The following is a 26,500-nucleotide window of genomic DNA, read 5'->3' on the forward strand; positions in this document are numbered from 1 at the left end:
CAAGCTCCAACAACCATAGACCAGCCACTATTTGAACTCAGATCACCAGTGATGTAGTGAGAGGTTTCTCTTGCTATTTCATGGAGCTGACTTCAGCTTGTTATTTCCTGATAACTACACATGATGACATCATCTTTTTCAGCCTATATATATATATATATATATATATATATATATATATATATATTTTTTTTTTTTTATTTATTTATTTTTTTTATGTACACATTTTATATATATTAATTATACATATCTAATCCAGGCCAATTATAAATGAGTAAATACATTTATAAGGAATGCATCCAAGTCAGTAAGGAGGTATGCTGATATGTGAATCGACTGACAAATGCAAGATACTAGTGTTGTGGTTTATAGATTATAACTGATATAAGAAGATAAATGTAGACATGAAAGATACGGTACTAGATGGCTACTGTCTCTTCAATTTCTCCAAGTCTTTTGAGGTTTTAATACCATAATGGCAATGGACCTAATTTCTAAGTCAAAGTCTGATTGAAGTTCATGAAATTAGTATTGTTTCAATCTCTGATATTAGTCAAAAGCGCTTCTTGCTGCACCCGCAGAGTGTCCAGTAATGACCCTTTCTGCAATTCATATGAAGTTACATGTATGGGTAGCATATCTAAATATGATTGTAGATTCTTTTTCATAAGATCTGTTGTTCTTACTTCTGTTGGAAGTGTCTCTGCTTCCTTCTTCCACATTGCCCTTGTTTCTCCCTGCAAATCTTGGTATTTAATGAATTTATGTCTCACTGTACGTAAGATACTGTAATCACTGGTTGTAGCTATTTCAACGATCAGTGCTACTTTTGTTTTCTTTTCATGTTCTACTATATCTGTTTTTCTCACATATTTTTGAACTGTTGGTAATGGGTGATCCCATGTGATATAATCTTCATCATTTTCTCTAATGCTTTGTGACTAATGTTTACAGTGCTTCTCAGCTAGTTCAACATTGCAACAGTCTTGCCACATTATTATGTCTTTCAGTATACAGGCCCTCTGCCATTAGAGTATCACACCCAGTAACAAGATATGTGACTGTTTCTAGTTCTGTTTTACAACACCTGCATTTGTCTGTTTCTCCAACATGTTAAATGGACTTTGTAAACCAACAGGTACATAGTCCACTGTCCTGGGCTGCCAATATTAGCCTTTCATCTTTTAGTTTAAATTCACCTCTCCTTAACCATTCCTGCATCAGATCCTGACTGATGTAACCAAGACAGAACCAATGGTTATTTATGTGCATGATTTAAATAGAATTGCACACAAATAATGTGTCATTTCTATATAATTCCTGCTATTTCCTGGAATAAATATGTCAAGTGGAAATTTCAGGTGACTGTTTATTCGTGACAATTGACATCAAAGACCTCTATATAGTGGTACCAGAATTGATAGGAGGTCAGCAGATGAGCTGGTTTCTGTGGTAAAGGGTTTGATTCCCTCAACTGTCATTTGCCTACTGCATGACCTTGAGCAAATCACTTAACCAGAAAGTGCTTTGTCGCATTTGAGAATTTGGGCTAATCTTCTCAATGGTTTCCTGGCCTACATGTTTAGCATCAACCTACATGTTAGATAATTACTTGTTTTGCCCCCAAGACTTTGCCTGATAGAAAAGTGGCTGTAGACTGCAATTTCTAAATAAAAACTTTTTGATGTTTAACAAACTTATTTTCAATAGATAAAAGGTATTGCAACTGTGACTGCAGCATTCTGTAATTTAGTTATTAAAGGATGAGAAAACTGTATCCATGCATGCATGCATGTGTGTATGCACATATAGATAGATGGATAAAGCTGTATCTATATCTACACACGCACACACACACACACACACACACACACACACACACACACACACACACACACGCACACACACACACACACACACACACATATATATATATATATATATATATATATATATATATATATATATATATATATATATATGTACCCAAAATCTCGAAAGTTCAAAATGCTGAAAACTCAAAATACTGAAAAAACACAAGATGCCAACACTTACTATATTCCAGCACAAGTGCATACAGAAACATATTACCCTTCAACTACACCCCCCACACCCCCTGCTACTTAAATATGTCATCTCCGAGATTGCACTTCACTACACTAAGTGCAATCTCGTAGTTGATATATTTAAGTAGCGGGGGGCGTTCAGCCCCCCTGTTTATACTTGAAGAAGAAGAATATGGTTTGTGTTTTATTTGTTTCTGTATGTACTTGTGCTAGAATATAGTAAGTGTTGGCATCCTGTGTGTTTTCAGTATTTTGAGTTTTCAGTATATATATATATATAAATATATATATATATATATATATATATATATATATATATATATATATATATATGTGTGTGTGTGTGTGTGTGTGTGTATATAGGAGCTCTACAGAATCTTAAAAGTCCAAAATCCCAAAGACCAAAATCCTGAGACCAAAGACCTGAAAACTCAAAATCCTGAAAACACACAGGATACCAAACTCTTACTATATTCCAGCACAAGTACATGCAGAAACATATTACCCTTCAACTATACAATATATTCATTAGGCTTATTGCTTGTGTAATCCAAAAATTAGAACTGGCCTAAAGCTATCTGCTACTGTGCTGAGAAAGGAAGCATGGCCAGAAAGAGCTGCTTGTTGAGGAACTTCATACTTCTGTGTATTGACAAAAGGCTACAGTTAATTTATAGAAACAATCAAGAAGATTATTCCAGTGTTCTGGGATTGGTTTGTAGAAACCTTTTTCCCCAGCTGGTTTGCCAAATTGAGCTCCTGCTAATTTTTTCAGTCTCTGCAATGTTATTTGGAATGTTTTTTTTTTTATAAATACTTTATAAGAAATAGTGGCCATGTTTGTTGTGAATTAATTTGAAAGTTAGAGAAGAGAGTAATGATTTTTCCCCTAGCGTGATGGGAAACCAGTCTGATTTTTTTTTTAATTATCACCATGGAGTTGTTTACCAGGACTGAGGGTAATAAAGTGTCAGATCTTATTAATGAAATCTGTATTTTTTTCCCTGGTAGATGAGTGCAGTGTAATTACAGGTACCCCATATTCAAATCTGAGAATCAGAACGTTTTTTATTGGGCATTTCTGGAATCCATCGTAAGATGATTTGACATAGGACAGTATGCAAATTTCAGTTGCATGATGACCTTGATTTTACTTTTGGTTGGCAGGTAATTTATTTATTTATCCTCTCTGTTGACCAGGTTAGTCCGATTAGGCTAGTGGTTTCTTTTCAGGGGAGACCCAAGGTGGCATTTATACAGCTAGGAGAAATCTGTGGCCTTGGTTTAATGTCTCATCGAAGGACGACACACTCAGGAGTGCAGCACCGCCTTATGCTGCACTGCAGTTCGAACAATCGATCTGCAAAAGGTGAGAATACTACCTGTTATGCTACCTGTTGCTCCACTGACAAGTAGCAAATTATGGAGAGATTCAAGTATAGCCCTAAATATTTGTAGCTGTCTACCTGAGTGAACTGTAGGTGTGGTATGATAAGTACATTCCTTACCTCAGAAGCTATTTCCATCTCTTCTATTTATATACTCCTAAACATTGAAGTGACAACCTTTTTATCAACTGTCAACATGTTTACAATCCTTCAGGCCTACCATTCAGACATTCTTTCAGATCTACTGCAATAAATGCCCACTAGGTAATCATTGTTTTGCTTCCTGTGGTTCACTGAAATGTGATGTAAGTATCTTCCTCAATGTTTCTTACCAACATTACCCTAGACAACAATATAAGTATTTCAAAACTTACAAATGTGTTATCAGCCACCAATCATACATTACCGGTAACTATATCAAGAAGGAATGTATACAATTACACCAATTGATCAGTTTCAATTATAGGCTATTTACATGTGGATTTAACCATTCCACAGTTTTAGCCTAGTATTAATTTCATTTCACTGTAATGAATCTAAGTTGATGAATGTACTGTGGAATGTAAACTATACACCTAACATTTGTACCTTTGAACAGTTTATCAAAAGTATAACTGGAAAATAGACTTTTAAACACAGTATCATATTCATCTTACACTAGTCTCTTAATACATATGAGTTCAATATTGTTTACTAATAATTGAACATAAGTGAAGACCACAGATGAAGAATCCACTTAAAACACCAGTTTATTGCACCTCTAGCGCTTCGGCAGCCGCCTTCAAGTTGTATAAAACATCACATAACTTACATAGTTTATATACCCTAATACATCTAACAATTAAACAATTAGACTAAACCAATTAGTCAATAAACATTAAAAAATACTGAATACTGCTTACTCATCAGATAAGAAGCCTCCAGTTACATTCCACATTCAGACCCTGAGGAAATAAAGTGTCATATTTCAAAATGAAAATACTTTCTTTATATAACAACTTCTTTTTATACAAATCATCAGAAAATACACCTTTCACAATATGTTCTAAGATAGTGGCTTGTAACCTATTTGGATTAGAATTGTGAGCCAGCATAAAATGTTTAGCAACAGGGCTATCTTCTTTATTATTTATAATATTCCTGACATGCTCCTGCAGTCTAGTTTTAAACTTCCTTTTACTTTCTCTTATATATACAAGGACATTTCAATGCATAAATAATACCTTCAGCATTACAGCTATATATATTTTTAGCCTCAAATACATGGCCATTTATATACTTAAAAGTTGGAACAATATAATGACGTACATTGCAATGACCACAAGGTGAAGTTCCTAATCTCGGCATGGTCCTATATTGTAATGTCTCAATGGGATATTTAAATTTATTATGTACCAAGATGTCTTTTAAATTCCTACCTCTACGAAATGAAATGCCTAAAGACCTAGACAATAAATTTTTTAGGTCCATTGATCTAAACAAAAAATTCCAGTAGTGTTTAACAATATCTATTAAAACATCACTGAAAACACTATATGTAGAGACAAAATAAACTAGTCTTTTCTCTTGATTTCTAACATCTAATTTATACCCCTTACTTCCATACTTATAAGTACCAACTTTATGTTGTTTATCAATAACCTTATCCATAGCTGTTTGAATACTAGCTTCACTATAGCCCCTCGATCTAAACATCTCACTAGTCACATTAATTTCTTTAAAGAAGTCCGTGTCAGTATTACAGAGCCGTCTAAGTCTCATACATTCCCCATAGGGCAAGGAGACCAAAGTATGAACTGGATGACAGCTAGTCCCCATCAAATACTGATTACTATCAGCAAATTTTCTATGCACAGACATACATAAAATATTGCTGTCCTCCAGAATCAGATGTATGTCTAAAAAAGTTATATCTTTGCCCACCTGTATGCCATCAAAGGAAAGTCCAGATCTATTATGTTGCATAACTTCTATAAACTGACCAACATAAGATATCCCACCTTTACAAATAAAAACAAGATCATCTATAAAACGAAAATAACTAACTACATAATTTAAAAAAAAATCTATATGATATAACCATTCTAACTCATACAAACCCATCATCAAGTTGGCATACATGGGGGCAAAAGATGCCCCCATGGCAGTGCCCTTGATTTGTCTGTATATTTGTTCATTAAACATAAAAAAATTGTTATTCAAACAAAATTCCAATATTTCAATAATATAATACGTTACTGGACTATCACCCAAAAAATATTTTACTGCTTCTATTCCAAACTGACACTGTATGTTAGTATACAAACTAACAACATCAACACTTATAAAAAACATATCTCCACTCCATTGTGTCTTAGATAATTTTTCCAAAAAAATCAAAACTATCCCTAATATAACTAGGTAACTTTATTACATAAGGGAATAAATATTCATGCAAAAATTTCCCAATATTAGATAAAAAATATTTTTGAGCAGATACAATAGGCCTACCAGGTGGGTCAACCCCACTTTTATGAATTTTTGTAAGACAGTAAAATAAAGCCAACTCACTGTCATCAGTATTAAACTTTTTATATTTGTCATTTTGAGAAAAAATATTTTAACCTCACTCCCTTAGATATAAGGGTATCAAAATCATTCATAGCCTTAATATATTCATTTGTATTACTCTTAACATAGGTATTAGTATCATCCAGATGTGTCATACACATTTTATAATATTGAACAACATTCATCACCACTACCTTACCACATTTATCAGATGGTTTAATAATAAGATGTTCATTATTCGCTAATGCCTATAATTCCTTCCATTCCTTTTTATTCAAGCTATATACCAACTTATGCTTATACTGCATAAAATCACAAAAAGCATTTTCTACAGCAAATTCAACATTTGAGAAAAACACTTTATATGTTCATGTTGGTATGAAGGAATAAAATCACTTTTGCTCATTATTTTATCAGTTTTTAACAAGCTATAGGCATTATAGTCACTTGCATAGTCAAAGCATTCCTCAGGGTCAGATACACAAGAATAAAAACTGTTCTCCAAACTATCAGATTCTAACCAACTACCATCACCTTCTTTATACTGGTTATTGGCAAAAAAATGTATTAAATGTATCTTCCTACACAGTCTAAAAATATCACACTTTAATTCATGTAACCGAGGCAGCACTGTGGGTATATATTTAAGACCATAATTCAAAACATTCATCTGATCTACAGATAAAGACACACCAGAAATGTTATGAACAATAGAAATTTTTTTACACTCAGATGCAGTAGTTACATGGATTGTTTCACCCACATCTTTGTAAACAAAAGACACAGAACTGTCAAGAATATCTTGCACAACATTATTTACAGTCACACTAATACCATTTGCTTCTCTTGTTGTCATTGAAACTGTGTCCTTCTCGATTGTTAAAGTTCCCAGACTGAAATCTTCCTCTCTTCCACTCACTCTGCTCTCTCTGCTCTTCATGAAACTGCTGGTTCCCGCTCCGAAAATCTGAAGTTAATCTAGATGGAGTTTGAGCTGCTGGTAATGCTGGAAAGTGCTCTCCTTCACCTCCACCATTAGAGGAAATGCCCGAAACATCTGAAGCAAAAAACACACTCCTAGAAGGAGCTGGTGATTTCTTAAAGGGACCAGGGCCTTTATTACGATGAAAATGTGTTGGTTTTTGCCATAAAAAGGCACGATTACTTTGATAGTCTTTTTAGATCTCTTTTCAGTTTTGTGCATTTCCGATCAATTAGTTCTTTTTCATATTTATCTAAACCAATGTTTACATTTGCTAAAAACTTGTCAAACTGCATAGATGTAAGTCTTTTAGATAAGTCATTATAGGCAGCTCTAATGCCTTTCTTAAGCTAGTTTTGTTTCTAATAGAATGGAAATCCATTCTAAAGTACAGCGATGAGCTGCCAATAACCATTTCTTAGAAAATTGCACATCCCTTTCATCAGACATATCAAAAGGAGTAGAAGGACTTTTAAAGGCACTTAGTCCCCTAGGTGTAATATCTAAGTCAACATATCTTTGCAAGCTTAACAGATTAAAGTATACAGCAGTTTCTTTATGCAGTAACTGTTCCAACTTACTCATTAAAGCACTCGATTCACCAGAAGGACTGGAAGAAGGGCCAAATTGTCCCACAGAGGCAAATGGATCATTCACTCTAGAATTTCTTGCTTGTTCAAGCCTTTCAAAAAAATGTGAAGTAGAGGAAACACCCACTGAAGCAGAAGTATTGGCAACGTTGGAACCAGCCATACCTGCAGCATTCTGATGCATTACAAAACTGTCCATATTTTTTTGACTACCTTCCAGTGTGTCATCCCTTAAGAGCCTAGGGATCCTGAACGAAGATTCATTCGCCATAAAAACAGACCAAACACTGAACGAACCAAAAAGAAAAGATAAAACTGAAGACCACGGATGAAGAATCCACTTAAAACACCAGTTTATTTCACCTCTAGTGCTTCGTCAGCCGCCTTTAAGGAGTATAAAACATCACATAACTTACACAGTTTATATACCCTAATACATCTAACAATTAAACAATTAGCCTAAATTAATTAGTCTGTGGTCTTCAGTTTTATCTTTTCTTTTTGGTTCGTACAGTAATAATTGAACATAAACTGCAAACATTATGCCTATGACTATGAATTTAAGTTAAGCTATCTGCCCTCATAAACAATATTGTCACCTGTACAGTTCTCAAGTCATAAAACAAAACTTAAATAACAGTTTAATTTCTATTAAAATCTTAACACTTGATGATCTCAATTATTTTTCCCTTTATTAATAAAGAATACCGTTCTTAAATAGATCAATAATACAACTGGCTTTTAGGTTACACATTAAACAAATAACAAAAAGCATTCTGGGGAAAAATAACTCATTTCTGCAGTGTATTCAGTTTTAGAATCCATAAACAATTTGCATTCTTACTGTCATGTATGCTATACATATTCATATATTTAATCTCTGGTATTGGATGGTAGTCTCAAAAATATTTTTATATTTTGTCTATTTCTGTACTAGGAAAACAAACAACTTTATGTAGAACATTAATATTTAAATTCAAAGACATGAAAATACTACAATAATCATTTATACAAGTAACAGTTTTGTTACCTTTTTAAAGCAATCCAGTGAACTGTTACATCTTAAATACCTCTTCAGTCTCTTCTTTGGGTTAGTCTAACTTGTAAACTTTATTTAATGGACTGTAACTCTACAATCATGACACAACCAACTTAGCGTTACTTTACCAAGCAAAACTGCATTTGCCCACTGATATTAAATGGTACAACAAAACTCTTGTATTGGAATTTTAGATTTGTTATACAAAATCTTCAGTGCTTGTAACAGCCATGTCACTCAGTCCTTCAGGCCAGTAGATAAATATTCCATTCCAGCCATTGCCAGCCCCTCCAACTGTACACAGATATACCCCTTCCTTTTCTTCCTTCACCACCCCTTCCTTCCCATTCAGCTTTCACAGTGAGCCACAAAAAAGAAGTCTGTATGACTACAACTATTTCTTTTGCATTGTATACTGCTAACATGGCACATCTTGTAATCACTATTGAATTTGTACACTTAATGGCTTGGAACTGCAATGGCATTTTCTTCTGAGCATCTAAACAATCTCCATCATACACTTAACTGGACATATGCGTCATTTTAGTTTCCTAAAACCTAAATCTTCAAGTCTTTCCCTCACTCTAACAGAATGCTACTTACCCTATCAACAATATCATGTAAATGCAACACAGTGACAGATTATGAGGAGAGACAAATGGATAGTCAGGCAGACAGACAGCTAGATGGATAGATAGCTAGATTTTCCTTGCACACCAGGGACCTCAAAAGCTAATTTTCCTGAAATCACATTAAGTTAAAAAGTCATTTACTCATTTGGGTCTGCATGAGAAAATGTTAGCAATCTATAGTCTGTGACTGCCTTTAAAGACATGGACAGAAACAAAGAGAGTACAAGGTTTGGGTATTTGCAACCGTGATCCACCAGCAAATAACAATGCAGGATGGAGATGGAGTTGCTAGTCATCAAGCTTTTTTTCACATTCTCTTTCTTTGATATGTGTCTTTTTAAACTCATTGAAGACCAGTCCATTTCATCCTGGTTATCTAGAAGTTTATTTTTCTGGGTATAGCCCATAGCTTCATCTAATGAGTTGAATATCTTTTGTCCTTTCAATAAAAGCAACTTTATTCTCACAGAAAAAAGGATTTGAGCCTTAATATTTAATTTTTTAAGACTTTTAATTAATGACACACAGTCTTTCCTTTTAGACATTACTGTAGATATATGTTCATTGTCAAACCTAATTGTTTTGTCGTTAAAGGTTATTGGAGAGTTTCACCACACTGTTTTCAATATCAAGTCTTTATCTTGTGTAGACATAAATCTGACAATAACAGATCTTGGTAAAGATGAATTGTATGTCGTTGCAATATTTGAAAGAGTCTTATGTGCTCTTTCAATTCCAAAAGAAAGTGCTTCAGGCAGATTCAGTATTTTTGGTAACCAAGTATCCAGGAATTGTATCATGTTATTTCCTTCTTCTTTTCCCGGTACACTATAAATTTTTATATTTTTTTTCTTCTGGAAATTTTTTTTTCAAGGTAATTTATTTTGTCCAAAAGAGTAGCGTTTTGTTTTAGCAAGAACTCTACTTGGGTTTCATTTTTATTTAACCTACCATCCACATAATTTACTGATTCCTCTATAGATGTGATTTGATCTGAATGTTTTTTTTTTTTTTTATCATTTCATTCAGCAAGTCAATTTGTCTCTTATTTTCTTGTATCGATCTTGTTCTCCAGTTTGTCTGTTTTGACTGAAATCTCCTCCAATAAGAGTCTGTAATTTTTTTTAATACAATTTTCCTGTGAGGAAGCTTTAGAATGACTCATGACTTATTCAGTTGAACTTCTAACAAGATTAAATGAATATATATACTTCAAAACTCTATTTTCTTGTTGAATTTTCTTCACTTTCTATTTGCTGTCATAGATGTTATTGCTTTGAAGATTATTTTTTTGTTAAAACTTAAGCAATCCTGTCAAAAAAACTGAACAGAGGCAGAGCAGAATTTTTATGCTATTAACTGCTTAGCATCCTGGCCACACCCCTCCCCCTTCAGATTCTCTTTCTCATGTCACCCTGTAGTATAATGCTATTCATGCCACTGTGCAGTTTGGAACACATTGTCTATGAATGCACTTTAACTTTCACCTGTCCCTTGTTTGCTATATGCTTCAAGTGGATTCCATGGCACTGATATCGGTGGATCAACAAATGCACACCATCTCTCAGCAAAAGGAATTGGAGTTAACAAAAAGGCAGTTGTATTGAATCACATTCTATATACTGCAGTTGAGGCAGGTAACAGGTAGAACATTCTGGAACTACCTTGCCATTTCGCAGGTGAGACAAGAAACTGACCTCTAAATTACATGACAACCATTATTTGTTTATTTATTTATGTATTTATTTATACTTTGTTAACCAAGTAGGTCAGCTGGTCCTGAGACCCTTTTTAGCCCCAACACTGGCCACAGTAGCAAAGACAATAACAAGTAAGAACACAAAGGAAAAGCAAAACAAAAAAAATCTGACATTAAGGTACTCAACATAAATGGCATGTACAAAAACATCACCAAGGGGTAATGGTAAATAAAAAAATCAACCTTACACATTTGTTTAATGAAAAAAAATTATTTTAACTTGCAAAATTTGTAAAACTTGTAGAAAACCCTTAACAAATGTAACACATAAAAATTTCCAGTGCATTATCTTACAGAACACAGATACTTCATGTTTTACTACAAAAATATTACAGACATGCAGGTTACATGCAACCAGTCAACTCATGACATTTACAAATGAATGTTTTCCATAAAGGTAAGTACTTTTTCACATTTAAATCCAGATCTGTTCAGGTGGATTAAACAGAATTAGTTTTATATTTATGTAAACTAAAAAAATTAACTTTTTCTTCTTTCGGCTTTTCCCGGTTAGGGGTCGCCACAGCGGATCATCTGTCCGCTCATGATTGGCAGAGGAGTTTTACGGTGTCATGTTGCCAGCTCGGCACCCAACCTTCCACAGAAGGCACACACTCAAACCTAGGGCAAATTTAGTGTGTCCAATCCACCTACTGCATGTCTTTGGGATGTGGGAGGAAACCGGAGCACCCAGAGGAAACCCACACGACGTAAGCTAAAAAATAAACAATAATAATAAATCCAATGTAAAAAATATAGGAGGCACCAGACCAAGGCAGGTGAAGATAAAGTTCAATTTTAATCCACAGACAAAGTACAAACAACCTTGTACTTTGTCTGTGGATTAAAACTGAACTTTATCTTTACCTGCCTTGGTCTGGTGCCTCCTATATTTTTTACATTGAATACTAGTCTTTTTGCAGGACCAGTTTGCCTACACCACAGTGTTGCTTTTCCTTCTATAATAATAATAAATCAACTAGGATTCATAAGCAAGTGTGTTTTGGCAACACAGAACAAAATAATAAGCAGCCCATAATGTGAAATGACCTATAGCTTCTATGTAGCAGAGCTTCCATACCACTGGTAGCCTAAGAAAAGGACTGGATAGCAAAGTGGTCAAGTCGTGATAAGGGGAAAAGTAGCATTAGGCAGGTTTGGTGGAGGAATCATGCTGGCAGTTTCTGCATGGTCAGATTGTCCTACATTAGAGACAGCAGACAAGAGTGCCTGACTATGCATGATGACATTTACAACAAAGTTCCACATGACTGCAACACGCACAGTGGGAGAATGCTGTTTTGGCATTCCTTGAGCTAAGAACCAACCCAGTTCATTATATAAATGGGTTGGAAAGGAGAAGATAAGAAAGCTATAAAATGGGGAATAGCAAGCAGGTGACCCACATGGGCATAAAATCTGGGGGGATGGGGAATTTTTCAAGGAAAGCCTCCCATTTGCAATATAAGAAGAATATAAGATGAAGGACAAATAGTCACAATAGTTAGAAATAGTTGTTGTAGAGACAGGAGAAGAAAAGAGAGGGCAGCAGCAGCAAACAAGCAACATACAGACACTGACAGACAGACATGTGGGGTTGACACACAAAGTAGGAACAATAGTGAAGGTTATTGTAGATTTCCTGTATACCATCAGTCCCTAGCATTTAGAATAGGTTCACACCACTGCACTACATATCAGTTTTACACATCTCTGAACCATTCTACCATATTTAATGCCATCATTTGCATAATCACAGTGGTTTATTTGCTCCAAGAACCTCACATCCATGCCCTTTTAATGCATTTTCATATGCTGCTTACTGTGTTATTTTTAACCGTGTACAGTTGTGTTACTTTTCTTTCTGAAATCCTCATCCATACATTTCCCCTCCCAGACAGTCTTGTGCAGTGTTATATGCTGTCTCTGAATCCTGACTTCAATGACTGTAGTTACCTTTTAGTACACATTATATCTTAATGCACACACAAGGTACTGTATCATGATCACCATAATCCATGCCACAATTTATTCTTCCATTAAGTTACTTCATTTTAATCACACCAAGGATTTGAGTGTCATGATAATAGTACCTTTTATAGGAAATATAAGCGGTTAGTTAAGAAATGACATGCTGTAACAATCACATTTTTTGCATACTAACAGCAAGCTAAAGACATATATTCTCTTGGTGCTCTAAAATGCATGCCTTTGCCTTCTGGTTTAGCTCATCATGACTGAAAATTGTACTCTGGACCAGCCCACATACCTGGTAAGCAAATAAGTAAAATACAATAAAATATAGTTTAACTAGACCATGTCTGAATCATTGCTATCCATTTACAGCAGCCACAGATAAATGTAATAACTTATTTTTTGAATGTGTGCTGTGAAATTTCAAAAATATAAATTGATTCAAAAATGATATATACATAGGGTGAGCAAGTTTATACTCACTGTTGTGAAACTTCTTTAGTCAGCATCAGGCTGTCTTATTTACATCCTTTTGGTCAGCAGGACAGAACCGCATGTGCATGCTGGGGGAGGCCTGCAGATTTTAGTCACTGATTAGAAAAGCATTTTTGCTCATGTTTATGGTAAGCTAGTGACTGAGACTTGGAACATTTATATGCTAAAGTACAAAATTATGCACCTCCATATCCACTGTTGCTGGTTTTGTTTAAGATAAGAAATATATTGCTGACTAACCACGTGAAGGAAATGTACTCATCACCACAACCATTTTCTTCTCTGAGATGTCCCTTTCAAACAAATACAATGCAGCTTCAAACAAGATTAGTTTAAGTCATTGGAGCACGGAGGATGCCGCCCACTCAACAAGGATTATAGGTACAGGTATGCCAGCAAATAACTCATTAAGTATACCTGGTGTACTAGTCAAATGGATCTAACCTCTTAACCTATAACATATAATAATTATGCAGTTTAGAAATTTTGTTGTACTCCACAATTAAAAGAAACTCTGAGTTTGCATTTTACTTATGAAATTAATAAAACTAGGTCACATGATCTCTAGCATACAGTGAATACTTACAACTCTAGAGTTCTGCATTTTTATACAAAGAATGACCATATCGGTTCATAGGTCCTTTCTCAGCACCATCATAAATCTAAGGCACGTTATCCAGGATGGGTGGGAAGCAAACAATGCCCCTTATATAAGAAGATTTTTCCTCACGTATCAACTAAAACTTAACAATCACCCATCCGGCCATCCAGAATGGTTTTACAGACTACTAGAGAAGATCTGGGTTGATATGTAAGGTCAGTCTGTTCCAGAAGCAGGACATCCATTAGATTAGGGACCTGTCATGCCATCATATATTGTTGACGTGGTGTTATCTAAGAAGCTAGACTCTTGGAATTCTTTACCAGCTCATGGTATCTTAAGCACACAATCTGAAATGTTACATCCTGACTACAAAACTGACACTATCAAATATCAATAAATAAATAAATACATAACTCTGTAATTAGGATTAATTTTCTGTTCATACAGATGGCTATTACTTACATTCAATGCAATATTCTGTAGGTCATTGGTGATATCACTGTAGTAACCCAATGGTAATGGCTGGTAATGTGCATTTACATAGCTGCATATAACTCATCTTGCTAGATGAAAAAAAAAAGTGTTATAACCCTTTTCTTTTTTTGTTTGACAGCTTTTGGAAATGCAAAGACAATCCGAAATGACAACTCAAGTCGGTTTGGGAAATATATTGACATTCATTTTAACAAAAGTGGTGTGATAGTAGGAGCCAGTATTGAGCAATATTTGCTTGAAAAGTCACGGGTCTGCAAACAGGTGAGCAAATCTTTCTTCTGAATGGAAAAAGTTAATAAAATTCAGTGAGTGTATACTTATGCTTACATGTCTACATGTGATGTGCATATATCTATATTTGTTAAGCACAAATGTACTTAATGTGTTGTGTGCATGCATTGGGATACAATATGTGTGTGTGTGTGTGTGTGTGTGTGTGTGTGTGTGTGTGTGTGTGTGTGTGTGTGTGTGTGCTTATACAAGACCATATGTATGTCAGTGACTGTAAAAAGAGATGTATTTTAGTCTGAGTACATATTTCCATTTCTGTGACAGAAATTCATCCATTGTTGTATCTGTATAAAAATATATGTGTGCATGAACAGAACACTGCATATACATATGAATGACAAGGGGGTTTGATGTAGATAATTGGTTGTAATACATAGTTCATTAATATAAAAAAGTATCCCAGGATTTACTTACTTTTTTATCAGACAGATTTACATGCTTTGATGATATATTAATATGCTGACAGATCTAAGACTAAATACTTGTCTTTTATTTATTTTATTTTACATTTGTTTACCAGAAAAATCTAACTGGACAAAATGTCCTTTTTCAGCGGCTGTCCAGGGAGAAAAGCTCCACATTTATAAATAACAGTATGCTACATATACAATATACAGATAAATGTTGATTCAATCTCAGATACAAGCACAAAATGAAAAATACACACGTTATACATGTCAGGAAAAACTGTTCATAGTAACAAACATTTTATTCTTTGCAGGCACCGGAGGAAAGGAACTATCACATCTTCTACTGCATGTTAATGGGAATGACTGCTGAACAGAAGAAACTCCTGTCTCTTGGAACAGCTGCTGAATACAGCTATCTTACCATGGTAAACAGTCTTCCAAGGAATGCCAGCTAAAGTTACCAAAGTTAATAAATCACACCAGTACTTGTTAGTTCTATGACTCTGCTGCAGTACCAGAACAGACATTACTTATAAGTATTTCCCAGTGTCATCAGGACAAACTTACCAGAGTAAGAGTCATTTTAGTATTATCAGGTATTTAGTTACAAACTGTATTTACTATCAGTGCTCATGTATTAACAGCCTTATTCATTACTGCTGTTTAATACTAAATAAACACTGAAGCCTCATTCTGCAGTGCAGCCGGACAAAGCCTTAACTGCAGTGATGACCAGGGTTCATTTAACAGTCCTGTAATTGGAGTTTCCCAGTTAGGCAAGGAGAGAAGTGAAGGTGCAAGGCCACTCACCTTTTCCAGGGTGGTGGGGAGGTTGTGTGCACTTTGTGACACACTGAGAAGGTGCAGCTTCGCCTGCAGGAGAATGTGGAATCCACCTTATGTGCTCTGGGGCTGGTGGGTACAGGTGCTTAATCATAATGTTCCTTGCAGAAATTAGGGAAGGCCCATTGTACACACCCTTCCACTGAGTGTTGCAAAAACAGAAAAAAAAAATCCTCAAACCAGCCCTGCTGGCTGCCTAAATGACAACTCTTCTCAGCTGACTCTTGCCCTCACTGAAGAATGAATAACTGGACAATTTCCTGGGGGGAGGGTGAAGAACAAGAGATTACACAATAAGCAAAACAAAATAAATTATGTCAATATTGGCAGAGATTCCTATATAATCCTATTAGGCCATCCAATCTGTCTATAAAGCTAAAATATGTTGCTATACAGAGTCCACCATAAGCACCTATAAGTTCCTATGCTGATTACTCAGTCTCACCTATGTATGAAACTTATATTGTTTTGGCATTCACTATGGCATTTAGAAGAATGGTGTGTAGTCACACAATCCATTATATAAAACAAAGCATTTTCACTTCCTCCTTGAACAGTCTACAACCCAAGCATCAGTTCTTGTCTTTCCCTCTATTCTTGGTCTGTTACAGCTGCTAAACATTTTCCCAAAATGTATTAGTTTCAGGAAGTTGTTTGTTTTTTCTCCCCACTGCCTGCTGACTAGAAACTTTCATAAATCAGTCCTCCTTTATTCCTTGGCTGAGAGCCAGGTGCATAAGCCATTATGCATACAGCCATTGGGGTTTTGCCCAAATCTCACCACTGGTTACCATGGGGACATCCTACATTCTCCTCATGGCATGTGCATACTTCCCCACACACCGACTGCAGACAGCTGCTATCCCTGGCTTGGGGTCATTGAGCCCATGGCTCCTATGCCTAGGGCCCCTGTGAACATGCAGTCCTTCAGTTGCCTGGAAGCAATCAGCTGACCAGGATAGGTGAGCTAGTGTAAACCACTCACTCCCAACATCCCATGCTCAGTTCTTCCACTGCCACGACCTCTGATCTTAAGTAATTTTGGTCCCAGTCAACGCTTTATTGCTTTGTGCCACACAACCAGGAAAAGCACATGGATTTTATTTTATCTGTGTCTTCCCTCTTATAAGTGGTTATTAAGGGAAAAATGTTCATTGCCTTGAACAGACATACTCCTACTGTTCAACTTTTTCCTTCAGAGTTATATACAAATCAAAAAAAAAAGTGGTCAAAAGATCCCCAAGTCAGGGCCACTTTTTGAATGCTGGTACTTCTAACTTAGAACTCAAAACAATTTCCAGTATTGGAAGAATGGAGCAAAACTTTGAGAACAAAATTTAGGCATCCCTCCAAAATCTGGGCAGTTACTGTTAACCTTCGGATAGCCAAGAATGACTGGTTATGATGCATGACTGTATGCCAATCTGCTAAGTTTCTTCCAGTTGAGGACTCTAGAAATGGATAAAGTAATACAGGTTGGGCCTTCTCAATGAGGTGTAAAAAAGTGAGTCATTATGCCCGCATGCATCTTCCTGTTAGTGTGCAGTCCTGCACAGCTTCAGGTCTGGTCTTACCTCATGTAAACAATGTACTCCCTTTCTCCATTGCTTAGAAGAGATCACAGATGACCCTCAGTATATTTCTTCTACCAGCTGTGCACATTTTCACTATGTTCCAGCACTTTGTTTTGCAGTTCTTCTTCTTTCCTGCATATACAACATTTCACTTTCACTGGTTGAATTTCAACTTTTAAGCCTTTAGCAAAATCTTTGTGAATGTCATACTTGCTGTATTGCTTGTCAAAAAGCCAAGATAGCCCCTAAGACCCATTTGGCCATTTAGGCAGCCTGTTTTCTTAACTAGTGCAGCCTCCAAGTATCCTGTTCAATGTTCAGTGTTTAGCTTCACAATCTCATCCTTAATGCTTAAGAATTGATAAGTAATCTGCATCAGACATGGCTGTGTAATAGGTAGCTGCATCATGCATTCGTCACTTTATCTGTGAAGAAATTCTCTTTCATATCATCCATTACTTAATTACTCAGTTTTCCTTCATCTTGTTGCAACAGATTTCAGTCAGAAGCATCTCATACCATCCAGATCAGACTTGTCTGGGTCCTTACGATTGGTATCACAGTCTGTGTTTGTAATGTTTCACTTATATAGTATCAGTGAAGTCTAGGAAGGATGTGCTATATATGACTCAGTATGACTTTTCTCTTACAATAACATAAGCCTGTTAATTCAAGAGGTTGTGATAATGACAGCTGATGAGCAATATCAATAGCTTGTCAAGTCAGGTCAGTATGTCATTAAGATATTGTTATCCTTGGATTGATTTAATGCTATTTATTAACATTGCTTTGAGTAATTAATATTGGGGCATAATTATATGATGATTTTTTTTTTTTTTTGCTCATTGTTTGGGTAGTTAAAATAATTGCAAGGGTTTTACTTTCACTGATTATGACATTTTGGAATTAGAAAAAAAATTCTTATCTTTGATGGGGACATGCACATGTAGATTTCTATAATATTACATTTGGTATAAAAACTAATTTTAATCCTGGCTTGTTTTCTTGGCCTTTAACTTTTAGGTATTTATTTTACAAAGAGTGACACTCTGACACCTAATTCTTCAGAGCTACAATAACGAAAGGAGGGATTGCGTGGAATTCTGATATACTAAAGGAGCTAAAGGAACTAAAGGCAGTGGAGTCTCAGTCTTTATTAAAACCAACCTGACATCCAGAGTAGTGAAAGTGTATGAGCCACTGGAACTCATACATGTACAACTCACCATAAACAGGATCTCGTACCATATCTTGCAACCTATAGGTCCCTTTCCATGTCGCAGGAAACCCATACTAACTATATAAATGTACTAAAGTCCCTCACCGTTCAACCCAATACAGTATTCATGAAGAATCTCATATAGATTGGAATCCTATACCACTTCTAATGTACAAACCCAGTGATTCCTAAACTTTGTTAATACCAACATCCTGGAATAGTTGGTCAATTCTCCTACCAGGGGTACAAACGTTCTTGATCTTGTACTCACAAACACTGCGGGCCAATGTTCTTCACCCAATGTAATGTCTTTGCACATTGGATTAAACCTTAAGGCAGTATTACTTGAAATAAAAATTAAATCTAGGGATCCAGCGAAGCCAATAACATTTAGAAACTATTCTAAGGCTAACCGATTTCTACAGTTCTGCAGAGGTTAACATTGTCACCTCACAGCAAGAGGTTCTCCAGTTCAATTCTCACCTGGGGTGCCTTCTGTGTGGAGTCTGTATGTCCTCCCTGCATTTGCATGGATTTACTCCAGGTACTCCGGTTTCCTCCCACATTCCAAAGACATCTGTCCAAAGTGTTTTTCCCAGGGCTTCCACTGAAAATATGTTTTGTTCTAGTTGGCCTTTCCTAGTCAACAAATATTAACTAAATAAATAAGAAAATAAAATACTAAACAACACCTTGCCTAAATTCCAAGCACTCCCAAACCCATGCACCATAGCATATGTTGAGCTATTTACAAAATCTCTGTACAGCCATATTGGTAGTTGTGCCCATTAGTATTAAGAATAAGACAAACTCAAAACAAGCCACCCTAGTGGAATCAAAACATCAATCAGTTATGCAACAAAAGAAAAAAAAATTGCCCAAGCAAAGGAGGAGCAAAGCTATACATAGTAAAAGCCCCCTGACCAATTTAAACAGGCAGCTAAGAAGGTTAATTAATACTTCAAAGACTAAATTTAAAGAAAAAATTGTTTCTCAGGCAAAAGACAACCACAAAGCTTTCTACAGTTATGTCTGTAAACCCAGGGGAAATATGCAACAATGTGCAGAACTTATTGTAAATGGCATCCCCCACACACACTGAACCAGAGGCCATTGCCAACCTTTTGGCTGACAGGTTCAGCTCAAATTCCACCCCCCCCCCCGATAGTCCAAAGAAAATACCACATACCACAATCCCCCAACCATTACTAGGGAACAGGTCTTCAATGTAATTTCCAAGGCCAAAAACGCTTCATTGATGGGCCCCTATAATATTATTTATTTATTATTATTTATTTATTTGCAGTTGTTTTACCAGGATAGTCCATTGGGCCAAGGAACCCATTTTCAATGGAGTCCTGGTGAGAAAAGCTCCAAGACAAATTAAATTACAGTGAATTTTACATAGAAAATTAAAAAAAAAAACTTTTTTGTTTGGAAAGTACAGAAATATAAGGAGAAACATTGAAATTAATTATACAATTACTAAAGTAAGAATGAGTGTACAGTACAATTTCTAAAATAAAGAAGTAGACAGACATTAGATTTAAAAGCATTCATTTTCTGAAATGGTGAAGTAGGAACAAAGTACAGTTTCTACAGTAAGGTTGACACACAAAAGTACAGGCCCGGACAATAAGAATGACACACAACAGACTCAGAGAATAAGAGGGACACTTTAAATGTTTGAGCATGTGAAAAAGCAGGAGATAGCATTTAATCAAATGGCATTATGGGTGAAGTGAAGTTATATTTTGTATGAATATATTGTTATACTTTTATGATTGTATTAGTTAACGTATTCCAAGTTAATTACAGTACAGGGCGTACAACTTGCATTTATTACTTTTGTGCAACTATATTCTTCTAAGTGTACTTAATATATTTTCTACATGGCGACATCCCAGGATGTTTAATAAATAGCATGAAACATGATGTTTCTGGTCCACTTGAATCACTTTTGCTGGAGCCTTCAGTCAGGTTTTGTGCCCAAGGAATGTAAGATGGCTGCAGTCATTCCCCTGCACAAAGGAGGTACAACCACTGATCTGCATAACTACAGGCCCATAAATCTTACTAGACTCGTATGTAAGGCCATGCAAAGAATCATCATGGACATGATAAATGAGGACATAGATAACCTGCAAACACTGATCCCATCATAGTTGCTTTATTAAAGGAAGGTCATGCCTATTAAATCTGGTGGACTTTTCTGAGAAGGTCACCAAAGCATTGGATAAAGACTGTGCTCACAGCTTACCTTGACCTGGCCAAGGCTTTTGATACAATATCCTACTCAGGCATTATAGACAAGCTTACTAATTTAGGTATAAACCCTTTTATAACCCATTTAACAGCCACATGGCTCACTGATAGGACCCAGGAAGTCAAAATAGGTGAGGCCGCCTCCACCAAACGGCCAGTGACTAGTGGTGTCCCCCCAGGGATTGGTACTGGGCCTGCTCTTTTTTGGCATCTATTTCTCTGAAACAGAAGTAAATGTTGAAGGTTTATGGCAGACTAAGTTTGTAGATGATTGCTGGCTGGGGGTAATCATTGACACCCCTTCAGACACTAGTATTCTTCAACAAGGTCTTTCTCTGACTTACAAATGATGCCAAAACCATGGTCTTAAACTGACCGCTAAGAAATGCATAATTGTATCCTTGGGAAATCAAGCATCCCAGCTAATTTTCACATGGATAATGTGCCCCTAAGAGTCGACCCAGTGGTCAGGGATCTGGGTACGCACATAGACAGCAGCCCTACCTTTGACTCACATGTGGCAACAGTGGTGAGGAAATCCTTTTACACTGTGCAACTTGTAAGTAAAGGCATGGCATCTAGGTCCAAATAGGTTAGTATCCCTCTGTACTCCACCCTTATCAGACCGATCATAGAGTACAATGTTCCCTTTGGTATGTACCTGACCAGAGACATGCAGCAACTAGAGTGACATTAGACATTCCTTACAAAAAGAATACAAGTCATAAGAAACCCCTTACAAAAAGAATACAAGGCATAACAAACCTGCCTTATGTAGACCACCTTAAACCCCTTTCCTCTACTCAGTCTCCTATAGATTGCTGTGTGGTGATCTATGCTTGGTTTACAAGGCATCAGAAATCCCCTCACGTATTACTCTCCTACATAGTTGTAAGTCAAAGAGTACCAGAAATACAAGGTCTAGGGACCTGAATTTTGTCTCTGACTTAAACAGAGCATGCTGGAGAGACAGATATGTGTCCCAGAGACTGCCCCTCCTATGGAACAGGCTTCTCATCCATGTGAAGCTGAGTTCATCTATAACCCAGTTTAAGAACAACCTAGACAAGTGGATGGAGAAAGAAAATTTACTCTGGGCCTGGCACCAATGTCCCTTATGTACAGAGATAGTTTATACATGCCTGTCCACAAATATCCTGTTTGGATACAAGACAAAATTATTCTTTTGGGAAAATGTGGTTAGGATTAAGAAGGGCCCCAGGTAGTTAGCCTCATAATAATCCATGAATCTATAAACAGGTTTTAGTTTTAAATTTGTCAGTATCCTAGAAGCAAAGGAAAGCTTCTGAATTATCTGTTTCATTGTAGCCTCTTCTGACATTTAGAGAGGCACTTCACCTGTGACTTTTTTTTTTTTTTGAAGAGATGTAAAAATGACAGTATGGAAATGGAAATTTTTCTGTTCATTACTTCAGCTCCCCAAGGAAACAAATGAAGCCCATCACATAGCAAATACTCCAGCTAGGTAGACATGAGAGACATTTAATCCATTGTCTATGACACCATGACCTTAGTCAGTGAATGAATGCCAACACTTTGCCTTGATAGCCATGTTCTGTTACAACATGATTGAAGGATTTCCATAAGAGATATGTTTTTCCATGCTTGACAAGATGTATATTAACCCATTATATCCTGTTGCATAGTCAAAATGGAAGGCCATTCTGTGACTGTTCTCTCCAACATGAGTAATAGCCATGTAATAATTGTCATTAATCTTTTATAACCTGCATGCACTATCCTTAATTTTGGTAGCTGGCAAGCATGGCACTATCATAAACTTCTTACAAGTTCCAGTGAGTAGATTTTAATAGAGTAATCTATTACTATAACATTTTTAAATCACGTCTACCAAAAAAAGTTCTCAGTGAACAGCTAAAACAGTTCCACAATGAAAATGCAGTCAGAAAAGAAATGTGGCATGTCAACTTCCACTCCGCTTCACCTGAAATTTTATTAACACACTCACAGCTAAAAATACTGAAACATTGATACATGCACAGTACATGTTGTCACATCCATAATGCTACATGAGACTTCAACAGTCTGTGCTTTGGCTATTACAATCTGCAGAAAGCTTCTGTTTCAGTTCTGTGTGAACTCCACAGTGTTTTGGTCATGGGTAATAAGAGCTTAGGGACCAGCTCATTTACCTGGTAAAAGTTAAATATTTAATAATTGTAAATGGATATAAATGTGTAGTTTTAGTTGCTAAGTTTTCATCGGTTTGTTTGTAGGACCCTCCATCCTCATTGTCTTTTTATTTGTGTATTATGTTGTTTGGAAGCAGGTGTTCCTGTACTTAATTCTATGTGCATTCCATACTGACCCCTGATGGGTGAAAAGGGGTCTAGAGGCCAGCCCACTCATATCTTACAAATGCTTAAAAATGTAAACGCATACATTACAAATGAGTAGTTGCACTTCTGCTCTCGTTTATCTGTTTGCGTGTGATCACCTCCATCTTTGTCTGACAACTTGCATTGTATTATGCTGGAGGAGGAAGGTGTACCTGCACTTAATTCTGCATGTGATCTGTAGTAACCCTTGGCTGTGGGTGGAGAAGGATCAGGGGACCCGCCCATTTACCAGCTGAATGATAAACAGTTGAAAGTTCAAGGCAGGCAAGTACACTCCGTGGAACTTTAAAAACTTAAATACAAAACAAAACTGCACTGTAAAGTAATTATTCTTTATAAACAAATACCAAACCCTGTTTATCTCATTACAGTCCTGTTTATACTAAAAAGCCAACTAGCAGCTAAGTTTTTATATGTCCATGTTGTGGCAGGGGACCATATCTCTCAAACTGCAGACATTTAAAATAGGTAGAAAGGCTACTGAAATGTGGGTACACCCAGCCAAAACTCTGTACACCTAATTAGTATAAAATCTGAATCCCTAATAGCACACAGCTCCCTCACTTCTAGTAGAACTGTGACATACTACTCAGAGACGCAGGTTTATAAAACTGAGTGTGAGTAATATATATATGTGTGTTATCAGACACAATACAAAATCTACCTCACACAGTAATTTACTTTTGTTTATGAAAAAAGGAGATGTAACGTGGGTCCTCTTTCTTTAAATTATTGGCATCACTATTATTTTGGTTTCCCATGTACCAAACAGTTCAAAAGTTTGGGGGGGGGGGGTCAGAAAATCATGTGGAGTTGCAAATCAAGGCTAAAAAAAAATGCACCTCTAAAAAATAGGTATAACGTGAAAGAGTAAGTAATGCCCGAATATAAATATGTACCTCCAAACTAGATACTGCTAAGAGGTCTGACAAGGACTGACCCAGATGGAAAAAATCAGATAAAAGACCCCCTAGAGTTGCAAAGAAATGAACTGACAGTATGCAAGTAATGCACCATTTTTTACAATACTTAAGAAAAAGCAGTGACTGTTTCTGCTTATTTAGTAAGATACACATAACTTTAAGCACTGAAGCATGCACTATTACCATTATAAAGAGTTCTTAGACTTATCAAAAATATGTTAGCTAACTATCTTCATCCCTTTTGTATTTTGACATGTCAAAGGATCACATATTATCTACTGAAGATTTAAAATTAGAATTATAAAGCAATGCTCTGAAATTACCAATCACTGAAGTTGTTGTCCAGTAACTTTCCTAGCCTTATATACATATACTTATATATTCACCACTGTAACAGGAACAAGTAAGCAAAAACTGAGGGTAATGCTACTCAACGCTAGAAGTCTAAATCTCAAAATACACTCCCTCGAGGTACTCCTTAAAATGGAGAACATCAATATCTGTGCAGTGACTGAGACCTGGTTCAAGGCTCCAGATTGTACCCCCTGCATTACCAGGCTATAACTCATACCACACATTTCCGCCATCTAACCTGGACCAGAACACCAAAGGCAGAGATGTGTCCATATTCATTAAGGATATACACACCTCCAGGCTAGTTGCTCAGCATAATGCATCTGAGGTTATCCAAGTGCAGCTAACTCTGGGCAAAACTGCAATCCAAATTGCAGCTTGCTACAGATCCCCCACCATACCCCAGGATTCCCACTCCTCTTTTCCTGATATACTAGAAAACATTAGGGTTCAACCAAACACCCTAATAATGGGGGATTTAAACTATCCCACCATTAACTAGGAAAACTACTCATGTACCAACTCCTTCACTCAACGCTTTCTGGAATTCATAAATTCCAATACCCTGGATCAACTTATCCACTTCCCCACCAGGGGCAGCAATATCCTAGACCTAGTCATTACCAACATGAGTGACCGATGTTCCACACCTGAAGTCAATTCCTCGTTGATCAGATCCGACCATAAGCTAATCACCCTAGATATCCACATCCCACCCCCCATTAAGGAAACCACGATAAAAAATTTCCCAATGCCAACTTCATGCTTCTTAAGACAGAAGTGTCAAACTTCATGACACCCATGCAGATGGACAATACAGTTACAACTGCTGAATCCTACACAAATGCAGTCTATAAGTACTTAGACGAGTGCATGGATTGTGCTATCCCAAACAGAACCAAGATGCTATCCTGCAAAAAAAGAAAGCCAATCTGGTGGTCCCCTGCCATAAACAAACTCTACAACAGAAGGAAGAAACTGTTGCGAAAGAGAGTACAATCCCAGGAGTGGAGGAGCTCCCTGGTCAGCCTCAGTAAGAAGCTAAGATCCCTTATAAGATCAAGAAATGGTCCAGGCAACAGTAGAATCAACACCAAAATTTATTGAAAACTTTAAGCGCTTTTCATTTGCTATGTATGCAAGCTTCATCAGAAGTAAAATAATTGAAAATACGTCATCCTTTTAAAACCCTCAATCAAATAAGTGCGGGACAATCTTAACAATTATTACCACTTAACATCATTCCCTTAAAGTGATATACAGAACTAAAAATTGTAAATAAAAAATAAAATATAAAATGCATTCCGACCTTATACAAAAGTCAACATTAACAATAAACTTTAAAAATGGAAAATACTTTGCATTTGCATAAACCAAGTAACTTCTATATAAAAACTACTACCTAAAAAATGAGTGTTACCTTACACACTAATTGTAATTAAACTATCAGAACATGCTTAAAAAATTTTTACTTAGAGTAAGCTGTCATCTTTGCAAACTCTTCCATTTTAGAATACTGCTAATCGAACAGGTCTCATTGAGATCTGGAAAATTGTATGCATTAAGTTTAATTTGCCAAACAAGCTCTAGCTCTTCACATTTAAGAGGTGTATGGCCACCTCTAATGTCTTGTAACACGTGCTCTATGGCCATAAATTTAAATTTA

General features: G+C 36.2%; 1 protein-coding gene across 1 annotated transcript in view; it reads left to right on the forward strand.

Annotated features, from left to right (window-relative positions):
* Nucleotides 1–26,500, forward strand: part of LOC122801311 (unconventional myosin-VIIa-like) — a 951,466-nt gene that overhangs the window by 105,567 nt on the left and 819,399 nt on the right. Inside the window, 2 exon segments of the mRNA XM_044070855.1 lie at nt 14,693–14,835; nt 15,587–15,700. Coding sequence (XP_043926790.1) covers nt 14,693–14,835; nt 15,587–15,700 — 257 coding nt within the window.

The sequence above is a fragment of the Protopterus annectens genome, chromosome 4.part1 (assembly GCF_019279795.1).
Source record: "Protopterus annectens isolate FY-2018-M chromosome 4.part1, PAN1.0, whole genome shotgun sequence".
NCBI lineage: Eukaryota > Metazoa > Chordata > Ceratodontiformes > Protopteridae > Protopterus > Protopterus annectens.